Source organism: Phyllobates terribilis, unplaced genomic scaffold, assembly GCF_046119375.1.
Source record: "Phyllobates terribilis strain yellow unplaced genomic scaffold, ASM4611937v1 Scaffold_11__3_contigs__length_659146591, whole genome shotgun sequence".
Lineage (NCBI taxonomy): Eukaryota > Metazoa > Chordata > Amphibia > Anura > Dendrobatidae > Phyllobates > Phyllobates terribilis.
In genome coordinates this window covers 159,061,574-159,083,347 of record NW_027362771.1, presented here as the reverse complement: position 1 = coordinate 159,083,347, position 21,774 = coordinate 159,061,574, and the positions used below count along the sequence as shown (strand labels likewise).

The 21,774-nt window shown below is 40.9% G+C and overlaps 1 protein-coding gene across 7 annotated transcripts in view; it reads left to right on the top strand.

The window, feature by feature from the left end:
* GRIP1 (glutamate receptor interacting protein 1) overlaps positions 1-21,774 on the top strand; it is a 647,688-nt gene that overhangs the window by 336,642 nt on the left and 289,272 nt on the right. Inside the window, exon 1 of one of the 7 annotated variants that reach the window (XM_073651738.1) lies at positions 19,086-19,535. The exons of the other annotated variants lie outside the window; for them this stretch is intronic. Coding sequence (XP_073507839.1) covers positions 19,448-19,535 — 88 coding nt within the window. The 5' untranslated portion in view covers positions 19,086-19,447. Of the gene's footprint in view, positions 1-19,085; positions 19,536-21,774 lie in introns of those variants that run through there. 7 annotated transcript variants of the gene reach the window in all.

Here is a 21,774-nt window from a genome sequence, read left to right as displayed (position 1 = left end):
ATCAGTTGTGTTGTGCAAAAGTCTGGTGGATACACAGCTGATAATCCTACTGAATAGACTGTTAGAATTTGTATTATGGCAAGAAAAAAGCAGCTAAGTAAAGAAAAACGAGTGGCCATCATTACTTTAAGAAATGAAGGTCAGTCAGTCCGAAAAATTGGTAAAACCTGAAAGTGTCCCCAAGTGCAGTTGCAGAAACCATCAAGTGCTACAAAGAAACTGGCTCACATGAGGACCGCCCCAGGAAAGGAAGACCAAGAGTCACCTCTGCTTCTGAGGATAAGTTTATCCAAGTCACCAGCCTCAGAAATCGCAGGTTAACAGCAGCTCAGATTAGAGACCAGGTCAATGCCACACAGAGATCTAGCAGCAGACACATCTCTTCAACAACTGTTAAGAGGAGACTTTGTGCAGCAGGCCTTCATGGTAAAATAGCTGCTAGGAAATCACTGCTAAGGACAGGCAACAAGCAGAAGATGCTTGTTTGGGCTAAATAACACTAGGAATGGACATTAGACCAGTGGAAATCTGTGCTTTGGTCTGATGAGTCCAAATTTGAGATCTTTGGTTCCAACCACCGTGTCTTTGTGGGACGCAGAAAAGGTGAACGGATGGACTCTACATGCCTGGTTCCCACCATGAAGCCATCAGGTTTGCGTTTAGTTGGACCATCATTTATTTTTCAACAGGACAATGACCCCAAACACACCTCCAGGCTGTGTAAGGGCTATTTGACCAAGAAGGAGAGTGATGGGGTGCTACTCTAGATGACCTGGCCTCCACAGTCACCAGACCTGAACCCAATCGAGATGGTTTGGGGTGAGCTGGACCGCAGAGTTAAGGCAAAAGGGCCAACAAGTGCTAAGCATTTCTGGGAACTCCTTCAAGATTGTTGGAAGACCATTTCCGGTGACTACCTCTTGAAGCTCATCAAGAGAATGCCAAGAGTGTGCAAAGCAGTCATCAAAGCAAAAGGTGGCTACTTTGAAGAACCTAGAATATAAGACATTTTCAGTTGTTTCAAACTTTTTTGTTAACTATAGAATTCCACATGTGTTAATTTATAGTTTTGATGCCTTCAGTGTGAATGTACAATTTTCATAGTCATGAAAATACAGAAAAATCTTTAAATGAGAAGGTGTGTCCAAACTTTTGGTCTGTACTGTAGGTTATTACCAGATGAGTGCTGTGTTGGATAACCGCACGGACAGCACACTAACCGAAAATACGTGCCTGTATGAGGATATTTTTTATGTGCTGTTAGGTCTTTGCCTCACAATATTTAACATGTTTTCTTATTTTTCTTATTTAAATATCTTAATGTCCTCTCTCATTAAGGGCTCATTCACTTTTCCAATTTTTCCACATATGAGAAAAACGTAACGATTATTCTAATCAGACTTTGATCAGTGTGTGGTACGAGTGTGATCGTTTTTCTCATAGGTGGAGAGATAAAAAAAAAAATCTTCACCTTCTCCATTCTGACAGTCTGTGAAAATCCGAGTATATGTCATCCGAGTGCAGTCAGATTTTTTTCACCGACCTATTGTCTTGCCAGGGCTGTGGAGTCGGTACGCCAAACCTCCGACTCCTCAATTTCCATGACACCGACTCAGACTCCCTCATACATGGCTCATGTTTAAGTGATACATTTACTGTAGCGCAGATTCATCTCAGCTAAAAGTCTAGACCCTTAGATCAGGAATAGGACAGACATTTATAGGACATTTCATAACTTTCCAAAATTTTTATGAAAAAATATTCCCCACAAACTGCATTCAACTACTGTACCCAATTTATTATATATTTTAGGAGTCTGAGTCAGTCCATTTTATTCCGACTCCACCAAAATGGGCTCCAACTCCTCGACTCCGACTCCACAGCCCTGTGTCTTGCATTGCTGATTTTGATTAAACCCTCAGATCAAAATCGGACATTTTTCCACGGACTTCTCGGCTGCAAAAAATTACGGACATTTGAATGGCCCCATATACTATCACCGGTATGAGTACTGTCCTTGAAAAAACACTGATTGCACTCGTACGTGAAAATCAGACGTGTGAATGAGCCCTAAGACCATTTTGAATTTTACTGCAGATCTGTAAAGAACAAGTTTAGCAGTTTTCTTTGAGAAAAAAACAAAACAATCGATGTCATCACATATTTAGTACAAACGGTTGTGGAAATAAATATTTTTTATAACAAAGGTTTTCCATAAACTGGATGTGTGAAATTAAATCTGCTGAAGCATTTAGAAATGTTTAATAGTTTCTGTATGTGTATGATCACACGTAGGGGTCACATGCAGGTTCTGTACACTGATAATGATTGTCCATGGTAATTACTGGAATGATCGCCATCGCATTTCTCATATAAAATGAGCTTTCATGTTATCGTTTTGCTCACACGCGGGCTCTTGAAGTGTTCTTTATATCTGGGCACTCATTGCTTTATGTGATATGCAGAATTATTTCCTGTCGGTACTCTCAGTAGTAGGGCAGAGCAACCAAAATACCTCGCTCAAAACTTGTAAGATTTTACATTTCTTTAAGCATTGTTGGCTGTCAAGCATAACATTTATCATGTTTATCATCTATAACCAGGAGCCATTCAAGCCGTGATGTATGGAAGTAGTTTATCCCAACATAACATAAACCCGTGCGCAGCAGATTACTCTTGTATTGGTTAGTGCTCAGGGCTAAAGTGGTGAGGTTTTCTAGGGACAAGTTTCACATCTGCATGCTACTGACCGGCACTTTTTAGCTCCTAAATTTTGTCTCGAGCGGAAATCACCAGCTGAGAATAATCTTTGTAAGATCCATTTTAATAGGCAATATAACCTATAGAATATAGCGGGATTCTCTAGGGTTATACTATACATTCATTTGCTGTGTTTTTTGCAACTGTGATGAATTACCCCAGAGACCAGATGTTGACTATTGCAATTCCAATTTTGATTTTTTTTACTTCCATTTCCACAATTTGTCATTCTGATCATTTTTTATCACTTGACCAGAACATTAAAAACTGCATAAACTGGTGTTACTACACCACAGCTTTCAATTCCTTTAAAGAAGATTCCCCCCCCATCAAAGTTTTTATCCTCTTAATATATTGCAGCCATAATTTTATACAACACTGTGTACTTACAATTGCTCATTTTGTCTTTCTACCCAGCTAACTCTTCTGTTTTCTTTGCTCTATGTAGAAACATAAATTCTCTTGTCTCTGCATTTATCATTCCCCTCTTCAACTCCCGTCCCAGCTTCTCTGCTCCTCTCCCTGCCATTGACTTTTACAGTGATGAGTCATACAAAGAAAAGAGACTTACGGTTTCTACATAGAGCTTAGAAGGAGTCGGCTAGTCAGTTTTTAATCATGTGATGTCATAGACCTAATGGAAAAGAGAAGATTTAGCTGGGTAGAAAGGCAAAAAGAGCAATTGTAATTACACAGTGCCATATAATATAATGACTGTTATATATTAAGGGGATAACATTTTGATTGGAGTGCTTCTTTAATAAAATTGTAATTGTTGGTGCTGTAGAAATAAAAATTATTACTATACTGCGGCATGTATGTTATATATGGCAAGAAAATTGATAGCCCAAAAATGGATAGCAGATCAGGAGCCTATGATATCAGAATTTATAGATAAAGTTAACTGGCTAGTAAATTTGGAAAAAGGCATATACCTAAAACGAGATGCTATCTCTAAATTTGACAAGATATGGGGTCTATGGATTGATGGCTCTGGTTTGACATCTAGGGAACTGAGGGGATTTCGCCTCGGCTTGCTTTGAGTTACTTTTATATTATGCCTCAAATTTAAACTTCGTTGAAAATTAATAAAAATGTTATTATTACTTCCACAAGTTTTATGTAATTGGATTGACTATTGTTACTATGTTCAAATATTTGTCCACCTAATTATGCTGGTTTTGCAGAGCCAGGATGGATAAATAACTCATGTTTGATGCTTCTTAAGGTGGGGGTTGGAGAACTGTGTTTCTTCAATGTTTGTCTGGTGGTTGTTGTTGTTGTTGTTGTTTTTTTATTTTTACCTTTGTGAAAATCTTTATAAAAATCAATAAAAAACATTTGATTAAAAAAAATATATATTATATTATATAGATATGAAAACCTTAATTTGCCACAATTGTTGAGATATTACATCTTACAGTACAGGGGTGGGTAATTCATTTTCCCAAGGCGCCACATAAGAGATCGTGACTGTTGTGGAGGGCCAAACCAATAGGCTAAAATTTATTCTGCTCAATATTAATATTAACATATTTATTATAATTATATCAATAATTGTATAACTTAATTGAGCAGAATTAAATATGCTGATATCCCACTAAATAACGTATGACCGCGCACACAGACCCCTATATACTGTAACAGGCCACACACAGCCCCCTACATAGAGTATAAGCCCCCACATAGCCCCTCTCCTCTTGGTATCTGTTGAATTATGTTTTACTCTGTAATGTCGTTATTGTCTGTACATGTCCCCTCTGAAATGTAAAGTGCTGCGGAATATGTTGGAGCTATAGAAATAAAAATTATTATTATTATTATACAGTATGAGCCCCCACATAGCCCACTGTGTACAGTGTGAGCACCCACATAGCACCCTGTATACAGTGTGAGCACTCGCATAGCCTCTCTATATATAGTATGAGACCTCCAAATAACCCCCTATATAGAGTATGAGCCCCCACTCTGTCTCATGAGTCCTCACATAGCCTCATATATACAGAATGGGCCACCACATAGCCCTCCATATACAGTGTGAACTCCCACATAGCCTCTCTATATACAGTATGAGCTTCCACATAGCCTATCTATATACAGTATGAGCCCTCACATAGCCTCCTATATACAGTATGAGCCCCACTTAGTCCTCGATATACAGTATGATCCCTGTCATAGCTTGCTATATACAGAATGAGCCCCCACATAGCCTTATGTTGGGTGTCAGCACCCACATAACCTCTATATACAGTATGGGACCCCCATATTATCCCTTAAATATGGTATTAGCCCCCACATAGTGTCTCTATATACACTGTGAGCCCTCACATAGGCCCCCCGGTATACAGTAGGAGCCCTCACCTAGCCTCCTATATACAGTTTGAGCGCTCACATAGCCCCTGTATACAGTATAAGCCCCCACATAGCCTTTCTATATACAATGAGCCCTCATATAGCCCCCTGTATACAGTATGAGCCCCCACATAGCCTTCTATATACAGTATGAACCACAGTATGAGCCCTCACACGTATGAAAAAAAAAAAGCGTCACATACTCTCCTCGCTCCTACTTCCTACTCTCCGCACAGCAGACACGATGAAGTGATGTCATCGTGTCTGCTGACTCAGCCGCACACACTGATTTGTGGTAGAAGGAGCCGGCAGTTCTGTCCTCCACTAATGTTTTCATCGCTGTCTGCATCCCGAGGATGCAGATAGCGGTGACAGACGAGCAACGAGCTAGGGCATAGTGCGGCCCTTGGGCCACGGTTTCAGTTTTTCGATTGTCTCGGTCCTCAAGCCGGACTGGAAGAGCCAAAGGGCCGGATTTGGTCCATGTGCCGCACTTTGCCCAGCTGTTGTAGTATATTTAAAAGCATATCTCTTGAAGTATGACTACTCAGTCAAGCGTGCATGGTATGCACTCCACTGCATGGGAACCCTCATACAAAAAGAAACATTGCAATGCTACATTAAAACGCTCTAAGGACTAAATGGTTTATTTATTGCACTGTAGAATATTTGGTTATATAAAAACTATTTGGTACCATATTAGGAAATAAAATATACAAATCTGTCTATTCATTTATTTTCTTTGCTTATTAGACCAATAAGAATGAACATTTGATATGAGTATATTCTATATCATACGCTAACATAGAAAATATAAAAAAAATAGATGACACATTTAGTAGTGTCCCTAATATATGTAATAATGCACGAAAACACAATGATATATGCATGGAATTGTGAAAGGGCCTAATATGCTTCATAGTAACAGCTTCATTATTGGTTTCTCTCTGTATCAAGTGCTTTCTGGAGGCATAAGAGCATGTACTCTGTTAGAGAAGTGCAGTAGAGGCATTATGTTACAAGTGCGAGAGATGGGTAATTAGCATTAGGCTGTGTGCCCACGTAGCATTTTTCAAGCGTTTTTGATGCGGAATTTCCGCAGCGTAAACGCTTGAAAAACGCTTGGTAACCCGCACCCCATGGTCCCCAATGGGATTCCGCAAGTTCTATGCACATGCTGCGGATTTTTCCGCAGCGTTTATGCTGCGTTCAAAAATCCGCAGCATGTCATTTAATTTTGCGTTTCCGCAAGCAGAATTGCCTTTGTTCAATGCATAAAAAACGCAAGGCAATTCCGCATGTGGAAAACGCGTGATAAACGCGCGATAAACGCGTGCGGAATTCCGCATGCGTTTTTCCGGGAGAGGACTTGCATTTATGCAGCAGAAATTTTCTGCTTCATAAATGCAACGTGGGCACATAGCCTTAGAGTAGAGAAAAAAAGCGTTTACTCCTCAACTAAAGCTGCATTCACACTTCCCTGTGATTGTTACTGAGACAAACGCGACAATTTGTTTTTCTCAGGTGTCATCCGAATGTTTTTTTTCTCATGCATTTTTTTCACTGGCGCAGGTAGACTGTCTGTACTTCAATGTTCCATCCAAATTTTATCAATTTTTAACTGTTTTATACGGATCCCCATAGATTTTCATTGCCGAGTCTGAAACGCAAAACTCTGTGGGGTTGTTCTCTTTTTTTATCTTGGATCGCACACGGACTTGTCAAATGGATGTGTGAATGCCGCCAAAGGCTTGTGTTAAAATCACCAGATGTATTTATCACTGCATAGTATTATTTGTGCCATTATTGTCATCCTTCCTATGTATGTCCCCATTGTAAGTTTCCATTTACACTGCAAGACTTTAGTGAACTGTATTCCTAGGAACGATAATCGTGCAGTCTAAAAAGGCTGTTGATCACCCAAAAGAGTAAAATGCTTGTTCGTTGGGTGAAATGATCTTTTGGGCTGCTGAAAAGATCATTGTTCTCGGCAGCACATTGTTCTAAGCATCACAAGTCCTATTTACATTAGACAATCTATTAAAGATCGTTCAGTGGTCATCATTGAGCGCTGTTTGATGGGGAAAAAGGGTAAATATTTACCGATCGGCGCTCTTATAATGCCTCAGGCAAGGTGATGTAAACCCATCTTATGTATTTATATATAGACTATCTATTGAGCCCGTTCTTTACCCGGGTGGTGAGCATTTTTATTGGTATATGGTCTCCCATGCTGGTATGTGCTGCCCCCATCCTGGTATTTGTGCTGCCCCCATCCTGGTATTTGTGCTGCCCCCATCCTGGTATTTGTGCTGCCCCCATCCTGGTATTTGTGCTGCCCCCATCCTGGTATTTGTGCTGCCCCCATCCTGGTATTTGTGCTGCCCCCATCCTGGTATTTATGCTCCCCAATCCTGTTCCCCCATCCTGTTATGTGCTGCCCTCATCCCTATCCTGGTATGCATGGCACCCCTCAACCTCAATCCTGGTACGCATGGCACCCCTCACGCCCAATCCTGGTACGCATGGCAACCCTCACCCTCAATCCTGGTATGCATAGTACCCTTCATCCCTATCCTGGTATACATGGTACCCCTCATCCCTATCCTGGTATGCATGCCCCCCCCCCCACCAGATCTCTATCCTGGTATGCATGGTACCCCTCATCCCCCAATCCTGGTATGAATGGTACGTACCCCTCATCCCCCAATCCTGATATGCATGGTACCCCTTACCCCTCAATACTGGTATGCATGGTACCCCTCAATCCTGGTATGCATGGCACCCCTCTTCCCCCAATCCTGGTATGCATGGCACCCCTCATCCCCCAATCCTAGTATATGTGGCCCCCTCATCCCCAATCCTGGTATGCATGGTCCCCTCATCTCCCAATCCTGGTATGCATGGTCCCCTCATCTCCCAATCCTGGTATGCATGGTCCCCTCACCACCAATCCTGATATGTATGGTACCCCTCATCCCCCAATCCTGGTATGCATAGTCCCCTCATCCCCCAATCCTGGTATGCATGGTCCCCTCACCCCCAATCCTGGTATTCATGGTACCCCTCATCCCCCAATCCTGATCTGTGTGGCCCCCTCATCCCTCAATCCTGGTATGTATGGTACCCCTCATCCCCCAATCCTGGTATGTGTGGCGCCCTCATCCCCCAATCCTGGTATGTGTGGCCCTCTCATCCCTTTCACGCTGCACACATACAAAAAAAATAAACACTTATACTCACCTTTCTTCCCTGTGCTCCAGCGCTGCTGTATCCTGTTCTGCCGAAGGCCAGGGGAGGAGTGCGGTGCCGGAGCACTAAAGTAAAATGGCCCCGGATAGCGCTATGCGCAGGCGCCGATTCCGACGCCTTCACTCCGCCCCCGGTCTCCGGCCAGAAGAGAGGCGCCGCTGCAACGCTCCTCCCCGTTGGGTAAGTATGGCGCCGGAGATCGCGGTATGCGTTCAGTGTCTACTCATACTGCGAACTCCGGCGTCATGCACTCCTCTTATCGGTAACGGCTCCATGCGTTCTTCTGTCTGGAGCCAGACTGCGCGTCGCGCATGCGCAGTCTATACAGGCTTCAGACAGAGGGATGCATCCCCAGTTATATTATAGATATGTATATATTATGTCCTGACGCATAGATTTGACAGGTAGCCTATGTACGGTAACTGTACACAAATAGAATATGCTCATTTCTTGTTAGTTGTGATTTACTTGATCCAGTATACCTGCATACATGTGCACATTTCTTTGCGTTACATAAGACTGGGACATCACTTTTTGGTTTTAACCTATTATTATTCTTCATTATTTAATTATTTATCTTAAAGCGCCATTAATTCCAGTGAGAATGGTTTCCAGTACTCTGAAATCCTTTAGGCCAGGTTTCCATTGGTCCAGGCTGTCCATATCAGGTCTTTTATGCCTAAAGTGATGACAAAACAGCATAAATTGTCGTCAAGCTTTTTCACCAGTTTCTACTGCAAAACTGGTTGAAATACACAACATGTGACTATTCTGATCTTGTTCTTTGAAGGGCTCAGCTCAACAACTGATGCATCGTATAATGTGAACAATCCCACAGCAAACTGTGAGAGTTGTTTTCACATCATTATTTTCCTCAGGCTATTCACTGCTACCTCGGAGAGGGCAAAAAGCCAGATAGGTGGTAAAGAGGACTTAACAAAATAAAACAAATACTAATCAAGTACAACTAAACATGACTACATTAATAGCAGATGGGTACCATGTGAGCGAGGATGTACAATATACCTTGGCCAAGTTAACAATGAATGGCACTGATGATGACTGATTACATGAATCATATAATCTGTGTGTGTAATGATGAAAATAGACTTTATTCGGCACTTGAATCATACTTTACATGTCCCTGGCAGCATGGTGGCTCAGTCGTTAGCACTTTTGCTTTGCATTGCTGGGGTTCTGGATTCAAATCCCACCAAGGACAACATCTGCAAGGAGTTTGTATGTTCTCCCCATGTTTGCGTGGGTTTCCTCCGGGTTCTCCAGTTTCCTCCCACACTCCAAAGACTTACTGATAGGGAATCTAGATTGTGAGCCCCAATGAGGACAGAATTGGAATTAATGGCGCTGTATAAGCTAAGCATAATAAATAAATAGTATTCCTTTTGGTCTACCAGGTTGAGATGTGACAAGAATGCCTTATTGCCCATAAAATAGGCGCTGTGGGTGGTATCCATATTGTGATGGTAGCCATCATTCTCTGACCTATCAAGGCATGGAATGACTGTTCATTTCTTAACTAATATATACTGTCCATTGACAAGTGCCATTGTGATGAGATTATCCATGTTACTGACTTTAACTATAAAATTAATGCCACTGATATGTAATCAGTGACTATATTTTTTTCTTACTATTGTCCATGGCCACAGATAACCATGACTATCGTACAGATACACGATTCCGCCATTAATAAAGATGAATGCATATTATTTTTGGACACCAGTACATTTACTGTAGGAGTGATGTGGGAAATCTAATGAAACCTCTCAAGAAAGCACGCACGTTGGCTTCAGGTGTAGCAAGCAGTTTCCAAGAAACCGCAATGATGAACTTCTATTTCTCCCTCCTCCACTCTGCTTTCATGACTGTATAAAGAAAAGTACTGCAGAGATAAACTGGAGCATACGGAAGGAGTTTTTAAAAGGCACCGTGGTAAAATAAGAAACCCATTCATATATCAGAATGACAGCATTATCTTGCCTTATAAAGCCCATCAGTATTGCAGCAGCCGGGAAGCATACTTCTGTAACTAGTACTGACCTGGGCACATTACTGCAGAGATATACGCTATTGAGTCCATCTCTTTACTGAATGTTTTATTTGGAAGTTCAGAATTTGTAGACAAGGTCATTACTATGTTTTGGTCGTATACGTTCTCATGCAAACTTCACAAAGCTGTAATAATCCATGGCAGTCGTGTTTACCAACCGATGTAAGAATATAATAACTAAAAAATCTGTAAAAAGTATTTGGTTGATTATAGATTGTATACATTTTAGAACAAGAAATTTTTTTGAAAGGGCAAAATTATGTAAAAACAGCTAAACATTAAAAGCACTCTCTAAGGGAATCTGCACACATTGGGGCAATTCAACAAGACTGGCGTAGCATACGCTAGTCTTAATGAAGCGCTCGCTGGAGTACAATGAGCTAATTCATTAAGCGGTGTGTGCTGCTTAAAGGTGTCTTAGATATCAAGCATGTGCCCAGGACTGGCGTACATTTCTGGAGTAAGTTACGTCAATTTAGTAGTGTAACTTTTAATGAATTTGACAGGCGGGCATGATCATGCCCCATCTCACCCATGCTATGAACATATTGGCATAGCTAGCCGAGATTATCATGTAAATGTCAAAAGTCACAATATTTTTGCACAACTGCCCAGTTGCGCAAAAATATTGCGACTTATTAAGGTGTTTACGCCAGATTTCTGACATAAGCACATTGATGAATACGCTCCATTGTCTTTTCCAGGTGGATGTGGTTCAAAACGCAACTAAAAAAGCACCCAGAAACCGCTCAAAAGAATGAACATATTCATCTTCATGTAAAGACAACTTGCTGTGCAAATGTTAAGTCTTTTGAGCGTCCTTTAGCCACTTCAAGTTTCCAAGATGCCAAGTGGTTAAAAGAAGTGAGCGGACCATTATGCAGGCGTTTTCTCCTCTGAAAATGCTCTATACTTTACAATACAAGCCAATAGGAAGTCTCAAAAGACGAACAGGCATCTTTTTGATCGTTCTTCCAGCTTTTTTGCTTGAAAAACTGCCAGCGATTTTGCTTTAGGGTATGTGCACACAATCTGGACAGGCAGCTCTTTGGATGCAGAATACTTTATGCTGTGTCCAAAGCGCTGCGTTCTATTGAACTCAGGTGAATCCGCATGTGTTCATTGAACCATGCAGAGTCACTGCATTCAATACATTGTACTGATCAGATTTCTCTTGCAAAGATTTGCGACTCCGCAAGAGAAATTGACACGCTGCGGTCTGGAAAGACACACTGCATGTCTGTGTCCGTGGGTGATCCGCAGAAGCACGGAGCCGCATAGTGGACATGGGATTTCTACAAATGCTGCATAAACCCGCTGCATCTTCTGATCGTGTGCACATGCCCTTATTGTTGAACAGAGTTAAAATACAATTTATTTAAAACATCAATAAAAAATGGCATGAAATGCTGAAAAAAACACTAAAAAGAAACCACTGGTAAGCAAAAAGTCTTAAAACTACCAAGGAGACTACCAAAAACACTAAAAAAGATAGATGCTTCAGGGAGAAACAAAAACACCAGCGTTTATTGAAGCGTCGTCATCTGGAAAAACTCTGCTGGTTCACCCGCCTGAAAAAGACTTCATGTGCACAAACCCGAAGGCTGGTTTCACACGTTCAATATTCAGTAATTGGTAAGGAAAAAGATTGTAACCAGCTCACCTGGGCAGCTCAGGACGTTCAGGAACAGGGAAACCGTGCGATCACACGTGCGATTCAAGAGCGAAAAGAGTGAAGAGATTCAAGCTCGTTAAAAATTTCAAGTTTATTCAAAGAAGGTTTAAGGGGTAATGTTTCTCCTTGTGGAGAGTGACAAGCCAAGCCTGGCATGTTAGAGTGAGGAGACTTATAAGCCACGTATGCTCCTCTGGGAAATTAAACAGGCAAATTGTCTCTTCAGAAAGAAAGAGGACTAGAACTCTATCACCACCTATTGGAAGTAGCAATCCTACAAGTCACTATTGACTCTTTAACAAGCTTTGTAATATGACTTAGAATAAAAGCCAAACCCAAATCTCAATTTGTATATACAGTGTTTCTGGGTGTTGAAATCCTGGTTTGGTTTTTATCCTAAGTCATATTGCAAGGCTCGTTACAGAGTCGATATTGACTTTTAGGATCGCTGCTTCCAATAGGTGGCAGTAGAGTTCTAGTCCTCTTCCTCTCTGAAGAGACAATTTGCATATTCAGAGAAGGTTAAAACATTGAATCCATGTTATGGAATCTCGTGATTTTTATCTCTTAATATTCAGTACATAGGCATATGTTAAGTTCAGGTTAAGGGAACTGTGGCCAGTACAGATACAGTGCTGCTCACCATTATTCATTTTTTTTCATAGACTGTACAATATCTTTAGAAATAAATGGAAATATACCAAAGTTATATCCTCAGGATTTTGTAACTATTGGTCCAAAGTAATACAACAATAAAACATTGTTTTACAACTTCCATGTTGCAGTTTCAAAGAAGAAACAGAATAAGCAGCATGTGCAGCAATAAAGGCACCCCTAATTAATACTTGGTTACACACCCTTTGACATTGCTGACAGCCTCCAAGAATTTCTTGTAGTCATCTATAAGCTTCTTGCACTTCTCAGATGGAATTTTCTCACACTCTTCCTTTGCAGTTTCTTCAAGCTCTTGAATGTTTTCAGGGTTCTTTTTCCCAATGGCAGATTTCAGCTCAACCCAAAGATTTTCAATGGGATTGAGGTCAGGACTCATTGCTGGCCATTTTAAAACAGTCCATATTTTCTTTTTCAACCATTCCTGTGTGCTTTGGGTCATTGTTTTGCTGGAGGACTCATAATCTTCGACTCAAACCAAGTTTTCTTACCCTGGGTAGAACATTTCACTCTAAAATCTCTTGACAATTCTCTGATTTCATGATTCCTGTTATACGGTCAAGGCATCCAGTACCGGATGCAGGAAAGCAACCCCACAGCATTATGGATCCTCCACTATGCTTAACTGTTGGTAAGGTGTTCTTTTATTTATAAGCTTCATTCCGCCATCTGTAAACAAACTGTTGCTTTGCTTTGCCAAAAAGCTATTTTTGTTTTATCTGTCCAGAGAACATTTTCCCAGAAGGATTGTGGTTTGTCAAGGTACTCTTTGGCAAAGATCAGTTGTTCCTTTTTATGTCTTTTCTTCAGCAATGGTTTCTTCCTTGGCCTTCACCCATAAAGCTCTGCTTGGTTTAGTGTGCGGCATATGGTACTTATTGAATCCATGACCCTACACTGTTCCAGGTTGGCCTTCAGGTCTTTGGATGTTTGATGTGGTGTTTTTTCCACCATTCACACCAAGCTTCAAAGACCTCTCATCAATGTTCCTCTTTTCTCCACGTGTAGGGAGGTTCTTGATGGTTCCTATCTTGGCAAACTTCTTAATAACATTGCGCACGGTAGAAACTGTGATACCAAAGTCTTTAGAGATGGCTTTATAACCTTTGGAAGTCTTGTGTTTGCTAATAATAGCAGTTCTGATGTCCTCAGACTGCTCCTTTGTCTTCACCATTGTGACAAAGTAACAGGGCCTACCATGTGGCTTTTTAAAACACTGAAGTCATCATTCATTGGTTAAGTCATGTCACGTGGGCCCCGACAATTAATCATAGGTGAATCTATTTTGTGATTTACCACAGGCCAGTCAAAATGTGTTTCCATTCTAAATTAATGTAAAGGGTGCCAATACCAGTGATGCAGCAAGCTTTAGCATTTTCTATTTTTCCCTCCCATTGTTTTATGTTTTAAATTATTGTTTATCATTTGCTCTTTTGTATTTAACACGAGTGCTCTATACAAAAAAACTTTCACTTGATTCATTTTTTTCAGGAGATATTCCACATTATGTACTTAAACTTCATGGGTGCCAATAACGATGAGCAGGACTGTATGTGGTACATTTTCAGACCAAAAATGTCAGAAACCCACCTAAACTTGATTTCCAATATTCCAAGAGCAGTCCAAACACAGTCTCAGCACATATATTTTCCTCTGTTCTTGTCTTATTTGCTGCTCCTATTTCCTCCTTGGGATTTGTATACCATGGAGCATTAAATACTGCCTTATTATTAAGCTCCTTAAATCTTTGTTATAACATTCAACCTTATCAGTGCTACATGGTTTTAGATGAATAATAATATTATTAAATAGCAATACAAGAAATTGCCTTTGTCAGATGGACATTGCTTTCAATGGAGATTAAATATAAAGAAAACTGTGTAATGCTCAGTTTCCTCAACAGAAGCACTGTCGTTATTGCATGATTGTTCTAACAAAAAGAAATTGCTTAGTCATTATCCCAAGAAAGCAAATATACCTTGATATTACAAGCGTACTGAGTCCCTATAGATTGTATAATCTGAAATTTAATGTGTGCACCTCTAGTTAAGCAAGTAAATAAAGAGGAGTGAATCGCTGGAACTTAATTTTGGGCAAATTCGCTCGAATTGGTAGACACATTCCATTTGATCGGAATAACATTGGTTCTAATCAAAAGTGCCCTGGATGTCGTGAAAAGACATTTATTATGCTCTAAGACAGGGTTCCCCAACTCCAGTCCTCAAGGCCCACCAACAGGTCATGTTTTCAGGATTTCCTTAGTATTACACAGGTGATAATTGCATCACCTGCACAGGCAATAATTCCATCACCTGTGCAATACTAAGGAAATCCTGAAAACATGACCTGTTGGTGGGCCTTGAGGACTGGAGTTGGGGAACCCTGCTCTAAGATCTCTCCAGACCTAAATTATCATAAACGGAGGGGATGATATTGAAGGGGATTATGAGCAAAATATGTTCTATTCACCTTTATGAGACCGTCACCTGTCTTACTCCACCGCTGTGGTAGGAGAGGCAGCATAGGAAAGAAGGTAGAATTTATTTCATTATTATAAAACTTTGCCAGCCCTCTAAAGAATACAGTGAAATAGCGGATGGCTGTCTGCTATTTTACTGTATTCATGAGAGCCAAATCCCCCAAATTTTGGATTTATCAAAATTCAAAATTTTTAGGAAATTTAGTGCAAATTCGATATGGTCATCTGGATCGGTAAGTTATAAGCTAAACTTGTATAAATAGGAAACCTCTAATGCGGATGCTACATTGTTGAAAAAGCATGTTCTTTAAGGGAACCTTACAGGATGCCCAAACCGTGGGTAGCATGAATCAGCCACTAGTTGTACAATCACAGCCACATACAGTGGGTACGGAAAGTATTCAGACCCCTTTAAATTTTTCACTCTTTGTTTCATTGCAGCCATTTGGTAAATTCTAAAAAGTTCATTTTTTTTTCTCATTAAAGTACACTCTGCACTAGTGTTGAGCAAATTTGTTTGGCACTTCAAATTCGGGTTCGTGTTCGGGGTTCCGGCTTGATCGCGCCAAAAAATCGACTTCGCCCATGAACATCCCTGATTTGCCACGCTGTCACGCAAATAACATCTGCGTGACAGCATGGCAAATCAGGGATGTTCATGGGCGGAGCTGATTTTTTTGCACGAACAAGTCAGAACCTCGAACACGAACCCAAATTTGAAATGGCAAACAAATTCGCTCAACACTACTCTGCACCCCATCTTGACTGCAAAAAAAAAACCAGAAATGTAGAAATTTTTGCAAATTTATTAAAAAAAGAAAAACTGAAATATCACATGGTCATAAGTATTCAGACCCTTTGCTCAGTATTGAGTAGAAGCACCCTTTTGTGCTAGTACAGCCATGAGTCTTCTTGGGAATGATCCTCTGCCATTCTTCCTTGCATATCCTCTCCAGTTCCATCAGGTTGGATGGTGAACGTTGGTGGACAGCCATTTTCAGGTCTCTCCAGAGATGCTTAATTGGGTTTAGTCCAGGGCTATGGCTGGGCCAGTCAAGAATGGTCACAGAGTTGTTATGAAGCCACTCCTTTGTTATTTTAGCTGTGTGCTTAGGGTCATTGTCTTGTTGGTAGGTGAACCTTTGGCCAAGTCTGAGGTCCAGAGCACTCTGGAAGAGGTTTTCATCCAGGATATCTCTGTACTTGGCCGCGTTCATGTTTCCTTCAATTGCAACCAGTCGTCCTGTCCCTGCAGCTGAAAAACACCCCCATAGCATGCTGCTGCCACCACCATGTTTCACTGTTGGGATTGTATTGGGCAGGTGATGAGCAGTGCCTGGTTTTCTCCACACATACCGCTTAGAATTATCACCAGAAAGTTCTATCTTCGTCTCAATCAGACCAGAGAATCTTATTTCTCATAGTGTGGGAGTCTTTCATGTGTTTTTGAGCAAACTCTATCCAGGCTTTCATATGTCTTGCACTGAGGAGAGGCTTCTGTCTGGCCACTCTGCAGAAAGGCCCGACTGGTGGAGGGCTGCAGTGATAGTTGACTTTGTGGAACTTTCTCCCATCTCCCTATTACATCTCTGGAGCTCAGCCACAGTAATCTTGGGGTTCTTCTTTACCTCTCTCATCAAGGTTCTTCTCCCACGATTGCTCAGTTTGGCTGGACAGCCAGGTGTAGGAAGACTTCTGGTGGTCCCAAACTTCTTCCATTTAAGGATTATGGAGGCTATTGTGCTCTTAGGAACCTTGAGTAATGCAGAAATTCTTTTGTAACCTTGTCCAGATCTGTGCCTTGTCACAATTCTGTCTGAGCTCCTTGGGAAGTTCCTTTGAGCTCAGGATTCTCATTTGGTCTGACATGCACTGTGAGCTCTGAGGTCTTATATAGACAGGTGTGTGCCGTTTCAGATCAAGTCCTATCAGTTTAATTAAACACAGCTGGACTCCAGTGAAGGAGTAGAACCATCTCAAGGAGGATCACAAGAAAATGGACAGCATGTGACTTAAATATGATTGTCTGAGCAAAGGGTCTGAATACTTATGACCATGTGATATTTCAGTTTTTCTTTTTTAATATATTTGCCAAAATTTCTACATTTCTGTTTTTTTTTCAGTCAAGATGGGGTGCAGAGTGTACTTTAATGAGAAAAAAATTAACTTTTTAGAATTTACCAAATGGCTGCAATGAAACAAAAAGTGAAACATTTAAAAGGGGTCTGAATACTTTCCATACCCACTGTATGTTTTTCTTTGAAAAGCAGAGATAAACATACTTGTAATAGCCGCCGGGGAACAAGTCGCACAGGTGACTAGTCATACAGGCGGGTCCCCATTGGTTTCTCCTCGCCCACTGACAGTGACTGACAAGCTTCTGCCTATATGTGCATGTAGGCAGAGGCTTGTCAGTTACTGTCAGTGGGCAGGGAGAAGCCTCCGGAGACCTGCCTGTACGATTAATCACCCATGCGGCTCGGTCACCAACAGCTGTTAAAAGTATGTTTGTATATCTGTTGACTCACGCTGGGTTCACATCAAGTTTGTACCTACATTTAGTGGCTCCGTCGGGACTTATGTCCCATCCCCCAAAAACGGGTTTTGGGCATATGCACTGACTGGGCCATTTTCTTTAATTATGCCGACTGAGTCACAGTGTTCTCTATTGTACACCAAAGTATCTTTAGTTATTTATTTTATATATATAGTTCTGCGCAGTATAAATTACACACGGAAGACAATCCTAAATGGCTATCATATTCACCAATTGTGGTAAGTCCAGGTTTGAGATGTCTTCAAGCAGATACACCTTAGGTCCATACTGGTGGGGACGTCATCAATCAAACTGCATCCACACTCACACCGTGATGTTTTGAGGCGTTCCCTTTTTCACACTTTAATTTCTCAAAAATGTTTTGTTTGAAAATAGGAAGGCCTCAAAACACCATGGTGTCAGTGCGGATGTCGTTTGATTGATGGTGTTGTGGACCTAAAGCGTCTCTGATGGAATTTTTTGGACACCCCAAGTCTAGATTTACCACATCTATGTGTGATGTGATTTCTACTGAGCCGAGCTATGTATAAAAAAGCATTGACGATACTTTGGTGTAGTGCTTTATCTATGACTTAGGCTCTGTTTATGTGTCTGTCCATTTATCTTTTCCATTTAGTAAAGACAAATGGAGCAAATAAATGTAGTTTGATTCCACTGCAATGGAATCAATGGGCCGTACCGATTATTATTGGGGTCTGTCTAGTTTCCGTTAATGTTTAGAATGGGAGAAAAAGTTCTGTATTCATATAAATTAGTGGGACCCATCTGCTTCTGTTTAGAACCGACAAAAGGAACAGATAAATGGAATCAGCATTCAGTGCATTACTGTTTTAGATGGAACAGATAAGTGTACATGTGAAGATAGCCTTAATCCAGCTTTCTGCAGTAATCCCATGCCATAGATGTACATCATTGATGTATATATTTGTGCGGATAGAATTCCAATTTCTTATCCAAATTTGTGGTTATCGGAAGATACCTAGGTTCTGAGTTCCTTTCCAGCCCGAATAAAATCCTTATCTGAATTGTACAAAATGTTAGTTATGGCTGCTCGCAGTTGTATTTATTGCAGTGATATAACCACAGTGCTATTCCAAGATGCTGGCGTTACTGTCTTTATTGTGATTTACTATCAATCCGATTGAGGAAAGTGCATCCTACTGCAAGAATTAAACCTTTCAGTAAAGGAACATCCCATTGATAGGAAGAGAAAAAATGCAGTTTTCCAGCTGATGTTGGAACGCACAGCCCTCTACGGTCTACACTTGTGCATTAGACACAGCACTGAGCATGAATGAGAGTAAATGGGAGTAAGCGAGGAAGAAGAAGGAGCTGGTTCCATCCAGCTCTCATAATCATCCCTTCCTCCGAGTGATGCCTGCAATAACGGAGGAGTTGTGCCCGTCAGGCAATTGATCCAGTGCTGCAGGTTCCTTGCTGAAGTAGCAGTGTGGAGCGGTGTGACTGATACAGTGTCATTAGATGACACAGAGCTGATCTCTGCATCAGCCAGGAGGAATCAAACCGTGTCACTCCCCTCTGGGACTACCTTCTCCTGTAATACGCGCTAGGAATTCGTATGCTTGTGCTGCCGCTGCTGCTGTTCCATCTCTCCGGGAAGGACTGTGTATGAGTATTGCCGGTGGAAAGCAGCATAGAAGAATGATAGCTGTCTCTTTCAAATGTCGCTGTCAAATCCTGCGGAGACTGGTGAAGGGTAAGGAGCTTTTTCTTATTTGGCTTCAGCCACTGACACTCTGCCTGGCTATCAAATGCGCTGGCTCATGCTTTTGCCTTACAAATATGCCTGTCCTAAGAATTTATAGTCAAGCGGCAGGGAGCAGGGTTTTCAGAGCTCGGGTCTTGTAGAAGCCATTCACGTCAGGGCCTTTTATGGTACCTGCAGTTGTCTCCATATTTTCTGCTGCTCCTTTTTACCCGTCTCTTCTCATGTCGTACAGTACACAATCGGTGACATATATTCTGGTGGCATAATGTTAATAGACAATAGTCTATGGGATACACTTCATGGCTTTACGGTTACATCTTTGTGCAGATGAAGCCTTTATAAAAATTAATAGGAAAAGTAGAACTTCTACAGAAATAAGTTTTCACATATTACCTTGAATTTGGATTGGGCTTTTCATTCATGTGTATACAGATATATACCCGCAGCAATAATGACTGTGATCCTGCATGAAGGAGGGTTGCAGTGTGCCTCATCTTAGCTGCATTAGGAAATGGTGAACCCATGACCTCAGGATCTCATTTTACCTCCATACATTTGGGTAAATGATTTCCGCCAGAACATATTGCATTAGTTTCCATGGATTTCAATTTCTCCCATTAAACAGACATTGAAAGAACTCATTTATTGTACAGGACTACAATACCAGAGACCTTATTCTTGGGTTATAAACCAGTGTAGCATTTATTATTTAAATAAAAAATAGCCTCCATGACATCTACAATATTTTATACCGGTCACCAAAATGTAGTGTAGAGGTTGTTTAAAAAGCATTGCACGTCTGTTTGTGCACACAGCTCCCATCGGCAAGGATGGGGTTAAGACCAGAGACCATATGTATAATGTAGGTTCTGTTACCTCTTGTCGCTCTTCATTCCACCATTAATACAAACATCTCATTGTAGTTTTCACATGTGGCTATGTTTTCCCCTAGGCCGTTGATGGTAGCTCGCTGCAGTGACTTGATAATGATATTTTAATAAGATGGTTACGGAGCTGTTGGTCACAATGAAGGCAGCTGAGAATTGTCACTATTCATTTGTGTTCTGCCGTATCTGTTCCGATGTACGGTGAAAATGGCCCCAATCTTTTTCTTGTGTCGAGTGTTTTGCTTCTTCGGGATGTCTTGTTCTTATGGACCCGTAGTATTGATTTGGGCCGGCGACCATGCTCTGATTTATATTCATTCCCCAGGAAGGGGAAAGGGAAGCCTGAGCCCATTCTTGGTTACAGCTCCATCTTTGATCTGCGGATGAAGAACACTGCTGGGATTAATTATTTAGAAAGAAAATTAACTTCTAATTAATAAGCATGTAAAATGCAAATCATTTTACTGAAGATGATTTTTTTCTTTACTGAAATTAATGTAGCTGACATGTTCTTGATTGTGTCGGGATTTCACCATAGACAGCAGAATGTCTCTGGTCAGGTTCTGCCTGAAAATATTACAGCGTCACCCGTTACTTTAATTATTCCGTTATATCCTTATGTTATCGCTCACGGTTTTATGTTTTTGAGTTTTTTATGTGAGCATTGTCAAAAAGTGACCATGTGGTGCTTCCTTCCCCATACCTTGCACACGACTTATTTTAAGAGGTTGCAACTTGCTTGTCTTGTGAAAAACAGTCTGTAGTGTTTTTTTATGGTTAAAATAGTTTAGCTTGTTGCTCACTGATCCGGTACCTACATGCCAACCATTTGTTGCGTTTGTTGACTAACAAGTGGGTCATTTCGTCCTTCTCCTTGTATCTGGTCACTGGTTGAAGTGAAATATAGTAACAGGTTACAACATATCCATGGTTTAGGTGTCATTTATGACTTTTTGCCAATTTTACCTGCTTTTCTATAGATGCAAATAAACAAGGTTTCGCAAGCTATTATCATTGCTAGAGTGTTGTGAAGTGGCTATAACATTATGTATTAATAATTTATGCCCTGTAAGGGCTCGTTTACATTGGATGACCTGCGGCATTAAGAGACTGGCGATCAGCTACATATTTGCCGATCAGCTGTTTTTTAACAGCCTGTTTAAGCAAACCCACCATACTTACGATGAGCACAGAACAATTGGTAACAGATCATGGAGTGGACCAGTTTACCTTATTAAGTTCTGATAGATCACAATTTTTATGAAATAAAAAAAAATGTTTTTTTAATGAGGGGGAAAGAGGGGATTAAACTAATTAAATTATTATATATATATATTTTT